The sequence below is a fragment of the Arachis ipaensis genome, chromosome B07, assembly GCF_000816755.2.
Source record: "Arachis ipaensis cultivar K30076 chromosome B07, Araip1.1, whole genome shotgun sequence".
Classification (NCBI taxonomy): Eukaryota; Viridiplantae; Streptophyta; class Magnoliopsida; order Fabales; family Fabaceae; genus Arachis; species Arachis ipaensis.
This window is the reverse complement of record NC_029791.2, coordinates 121443973-121449648: the sequence shown is the minus strand read 5'-3', so window position 1 is coordinate 121449648 and position 5676 is coordinate 121443973. Positions and strand designations below refer to the sequence as shown.

At 32.4% G+C, this 5676-nt stretch overlaps 1 protein-coding gene across 1 annotated transcript; it reads left to right on the top strand.

Moving 5' to 3' along the window:
* On the top strand, positions 1038–3566 carry LOC107606158 (7-deoxyloganetin glucosyltransferase). Its single transcript, XM_016308154.2, has 3 exons — positions 1038–1714; positions 1959–2534; positions 3115–3566. The coding sequence occupies exons 1-3, from the start codon at positions 1204–1206 to the stop codon at positions 3489–3491; spliced, it is 1464 nt and encodes a 487-aa protein (XP_016163640.1). The 5' UTR covers positions 1038–1203; the 3' UTR covers positions 3492–3566.

Here is a 5676-nt window from a genome sequence, read left to right as displayed (position 1 = left end):
GAGCTTTTTGGCTATATGGTTCATTACACATTGTCTCTATAAAAACTACACAAACTAAAGTGGAAAACCTGTATTCCTATATATAGTGATCATATAAAACATGGTTGATTTTTAAAAAGAATTGCTTATTTTAATGAGAAATTTTAGGTGATGAATATTTTTTGAATTTTATTTTATATTTAAACTAACACTAACTAACTTATTTTTTTAATACTAAATGTGTTAGCTTTCTAGCATTATCTTATTTTCATTTTCTAAACTGTTTTCATGAAAGTCAAATCGGTTAAATTACAAAAAAAATAATGAAAATTTGTGGCTAGAGTTTATCACATTATGTAATCATATATTGGTATGTTTATCAAGTATTAAATCAAGTTGTCAACTTATTATGCTAGAACTTTATAGAAATATTATTAGTTGGAATTGATTAAAAAATGACTTAGTAATTAAAAAAATTAGCATATTTAAGTCTATAAATAAGCATAATATGTAATTATATCATTCAAACGAAGTTCATAAATTAATATAAATTTAAATTGAAAGTCTTTACTTTTTTTTATTAGAAAAGTTAATAGAAAATGGAGATATGTCTTAATGTTATAGTGTAGTTCTTTTTCAATATATTATTATATTATTGTTGAAAAAAAATATACCAAAATTGTATTATGTTATATTATCGTTAGATGTTTATGTGAGTGAGCAAACTTGGTATAAATTCTTGTGGAATTTATATTTACATAAACGGTGGTAATGATGAAAATATTTTTATGTTTTTAAAGAAGGGTGAATTCATTACTTTGTGTGTTTTTGTATTTAGATTTTAGAGAGTCAGTCAAAGAATATTACCTGAAAGGTAAAAACTCAAGTAAAGTCGACTTTACGTGAAGTTGATATTAAGAGTCGTTAGATGATTTGACTGAATTTTTATCTAACAGTTCTCAGATATCAACTTCGCATGAAGTTGACTGCACCTGAGTTTTCATCTAGCTGAAAACAATATATATTTTGGAGCTAAGTCAACTACGTGCATTATTGTTCAACTTTCAACTTTGTGATTAAACTAATTAACGATACTATTATATGTATATAACCCAGAAGGTTTTAGTCTTCCTTAAGCAACAAGAATCACTGAATTAGTGAGTTTAATTAATTCTTTTTTGACTCAGCAGAATCAAGCTAAGCAAGACAAAGAGAAAGAAGAAGATGATGAATTCATTGAAGCCTCATCATGCAGTTTGCATACCATACCCAGCACAAGGCCACATAAGCCCAATGATCAAACTAGCAAAGCTTCTTCACTTCAATGGTTTCAACATCACTTTCGTCAACACAGAGTTCAATCACAAGCGCCTTCTAAGATCTAACGGTCCTGATTTCCTTAGTGACCATCACAACCCTTTCTTTCGTTTCAATACAATCCCTGATGGTCTACCTGAGTCCGATGTGGACGCCACACAGGATACTCCCACCCTCTGTGAGTCGCTTAGAAGAAATTGCTTAGCTCCATTTAGGAACCTCTTGTTCAAACTTAACAGCACCGTGGATGCTCCTCCAGTTTCTTGCATAGTCTCTGATGGTGTCATGAGCTTTACCTTAATTGCTGCCGAAGAATTGGGAATTCCTGAGGTGCTTTTTTGGACTATGAGTGCTTCTGGGTTCTTGTGTTACCTTCACTGTGATCAACTAATTGAAAAGGGGATAACACCCTTCAAAGGTACATAGTAATGAATAAATTAAGGTGGAAACTCAGGTGCAGTCGACTTCAAGTGAAGTTGATAGATGAGAGCCGTTAGGTGGTTTGACTGATTTGACTAAATTTTCATCTAACCGCTCTCAACTATCAACTTCACGTAAAGTCGACTACACCTGAATTTCCACCGTAAATTAATTGTAATATTGATCATATAAGCTTTGAATAAATCATGTATATATGTTAAGTACATATGTTTGAGTTGCAGATGCGAGTTATTTAACAAATGATGAGTATTTGGAGAGAAATACCATCGATTGGATACCAGGCATCAAAGAATTAAGGTTAAGAGATGTTCCCAGCTTCATCAAAACCACAGACCCAGATGACATTATGCTACAAGTTTTGCTTGAAGAAGTTGGCAGAACTAAGGAATCAAATTGCCCAATCATTCTCAACACATTTGATGCATTAGAGCATGATGCCTTGGAAGCAATTTCATCCATTTTGCCTCCACCTATCTACACCATTGGTCCCTTAAATTCACTCTCCAAACACATCATACATGATAAGGATTACATGAACACTGTGGGATGCAACCTGTGGAAGGAGGAACGAGAGTGTCTTAAATGGCTTGAAACCAAGGATCCAAACTCTGTGATTTACGTGAACTTTGGGAGCATCACGATTATGACGAGTGAGCAATTGGTTGAGTTTGCATGGGGACTCGCTAACAGCAACCATTCTTTCTTGTGGGTCATAAGACCGGATCTGGTCGCCGGCGACAACGCAGTTCTTACTCAAGAGTTCGTTACAGAGACAGAGAACAGAGGCATGTTATCAGGTTGGTACCAACTACGGTGACAACTCATTGCAGTTGTTTTGGTGAGAAATTAATAGCTAAAAATTTTTACAATACAATTTAGTCAAATATATCTACTCGTATTATATTATAGTTCTTAATTATTAACTTTGTACAATATAAACTGCATATTAATTTCTACCACTATTTATTTATTGGGTTTCACTCCATCATTAGTATAAAATATAAGAAACATTTCAAGTGCATGGAGAGTATCGGTGTTCCAGTTATTTTAACCGTTGATCTGAATTATAAAAATTATATATACATTAATTGAAATCAACGGTTAAAACAATTGGTGCACCAGTACTCCCTGATGCACTTAAAATATTTCCTAAAATATATATTAGAATATAATTACACATTAAAAATAAATTAAATTATATATGTATTTATATACAAATATATTGATAACTAATTTTAGTCACTAATTTTAGTATACAAATATTTTTTTTTTGTTATCTGTGTGTTTATTGGGTTATATACAAATGAAAAGTGGCCTTTGTGCCTGTTGGAATTCTAGTATTAATAAAATTTTCTAAGTCCATGACTGAATACACAGGTTGGTGTCCTCAAGAGGAAGTGCTGGGTCACCCTGCAATTGGAGGATTCTTGACACACAGTGGTTGGAATTCAACCGTGGAGAGCTTGAGTAGCGGCGTGCCAATGATATGTTGGCCTTTTTTCTCGGAGCAACCGACAAACTGTCGATTTTGTTGCAAGGAATGGGGTGTTGGGTTGGAGATAGAAGGTGGTGTGGTGAGGGAGAGAGTTGAAAAGCTTGTGAGGGAGTTGATGGAGGGAGAGAAGGGGAAGGAGTTGACCAAGAAAGCCTTGGAATGGAAGATACTTGCACAAGATTCCACTACTCGTGAGAATGGGTCTTCTTTTATGAATTTTGATAAACTTGTTCGTCATCTTCTTGGTGGCGATAATTAAGTGACAACTTGTATGCTTTAATTTGGATTTTCTTTTGTTTCCTTGTCCCATTCAAAGTTGCGTTTGGATTTATTACTTGTTTAGGGGCTGTTCTTTTGATAAAAAAAATATTTTTTTTATTTTTTAATGTGTTTGACAATTTTTCTATTTATACATATTTATTTTATATTTTATTATGTCTTCCTTATTTATTTTACAACACGCTATCAGTACGAGACTCTGATCAAATTTTTGGAAGACTCAGGTAATAAATTTTTATTATGTCGAAACTCTCTTATTTTGAATTTAATGCTCTTGATATATTTGGAAACAACTATTTATCATAGATACTAGATGCTGAAATCCATCTTGATTCAATGGATCTTGAAGATACCATTAAGGCTGAAAATAATGTATCCCAAAAAGATAAAGTCAAGGCCATGATTTTCCTTCGTCGTCGTCTTGACGAAGGATTGAAAAATGAATATCTCACATTGAAAGATCTTGTAGATCTGTGGAAAGATCTTGCAGAAAGGTATAATTATTAAAAAACGGTGATACTTCCTCAAACCCGATATGAATAGACGCATTTGCGTCTACATGATTTTAAATCCATGAATGAATATAGTTCAGCAATGTTTCGAATCACCTCACGAATGAAATTATGTGGGGAAAAGATATATGATAATGATATGTTAGAGAAAACTTTCTCAACCTTTCATGTCTTGAATGTGCTCCTGCAACAGCAGTAACGAGAAAAATTATTTAAAAAATATTCTGAGTTAATTTCTTGCCTTCTTGTTGCTGAACGCAACAACAAGCTGCTTTTAAAAAGTCACGAAGCGCGCCCAGCTGGCGCCCCCTATTTCCTGAAGTAAATGCGGTAAATCATTACCTTAGAAGAGTAAATGGCAAGGCTTTAGTAACAAGAAAAATTATGGAAGAAAAAGGAATTATGTTCACAAGAAAGGATCTCACCAGAAGTGGGATAAAGAAAGAAACAATGGGCAAAATAAATCAATTGAGGATAAATATTTATGTTGTGGTGGAAAGGACCATTGATCGCATACCTATCATACCACAAGGCATCTAGTCGATCTTTATCAAGCATCTTTGAAAAAGGATGATAAAGAAAAGGAAACAAATTTTGTTTCAAATGATGCTGGAAATTACACCACTCATTATGATGTATCTAATTTCTTTGAGGATCTTGAAGGAAATATTGGCCATTTGATCAATGATAGAATAATTTAATATGAGATTGTTAAGTATTCATGTAAATAAATAATATAAAAAATCTTCTTGTTAAATTTTATTTTCTATGCATCTGAATTTCAAGTATGATGTATAATAAAATATTTATAAATTTCAAAATTAGTGAAAGTACCAAGATAATAATAATAAAATTTTTAGTATATACTATACTTCTTGAAAAAATATTTTCAATCAAGAAAATAATTTTATTGTGCAAATATTTCTACTCATTTTATTGTTATTTGTCTTTGAAAAAAAAATGGCAAGCATATATAATGAAGATGTATGCCTTGCGGATAGTGCAAGTTCGCACACCATTCTCAAAAGTACTATATACTTTACCCCTCTTGTGCCAAAAGAAGAATATGTTAATACTATTATTGGCTCAGACAATGTGATAGAAGGCTCCGAAAGAGCTATAATTTTATTTCCTGGAGGAACAAAATTTGTAATAAATAATGCACTATTGTCTACTAAGTCTCTAAGGAACTTATTGAGTTTCAAAAATATTCGCCGAAATGGATATCATATTGAAACAATGAATGAGGAAAATCATGAGTATTTATGTATCACAACTCATGATTTAAATAAAAAGGTTATATTAGAAAAGTTATCCTCACTTTCATCTGGGTTGTATTATACTAAAATTAGTGCAATTGAATCACATGCCATTATATACCAGAAGTTTACTAGCCCAGATGAACTTATAATTTGGCACGACCGATTGGGTCATCCGGAAACAACCATAATTCGGAGAATTATTGAAAACTCCCATGGACATTCACTAAAGAACCAGAAGATTCTTAAAACTAGTGAATTTTGTTGTGCTGTATGTTCTCGGAAAAAGTTAATTTTAAGGCCATCACCAGTAAAGATTGGATTTGAGTCTCCTGAATTTCTAGAAAGGATTTAAGGCGATATATGTGGACCTATTCATCCACAATGTGGATTT

What these genes read in the sequence shown, in the direction of transcription:
- LOC107606158 (XM_016308154.2), top strand. Translation starts at nt 1,204, where the DNA reads ATGATGAATTCATTGAAGCCTCATCATGCAGTTTGCATACCATACCCA. An exon ending in GGGGATAACACCCTTCAAAG is followed by an intron (nt 1,715 to 1,958) that starts GTACATAGTAAT and finishes TTTGAGTTGCAG; the next exon opens with ATGCGAGTTATTTAACAAAT. An exon ending in GAACAGAGGCATGTTATCAG is followed by an intron (nt 2,535 to 3,114) that starts GTTGGTACCAAC and finishes CTGAATACACAG; the next exon opens with GTTGGTGTCCTCAAGAGGAA.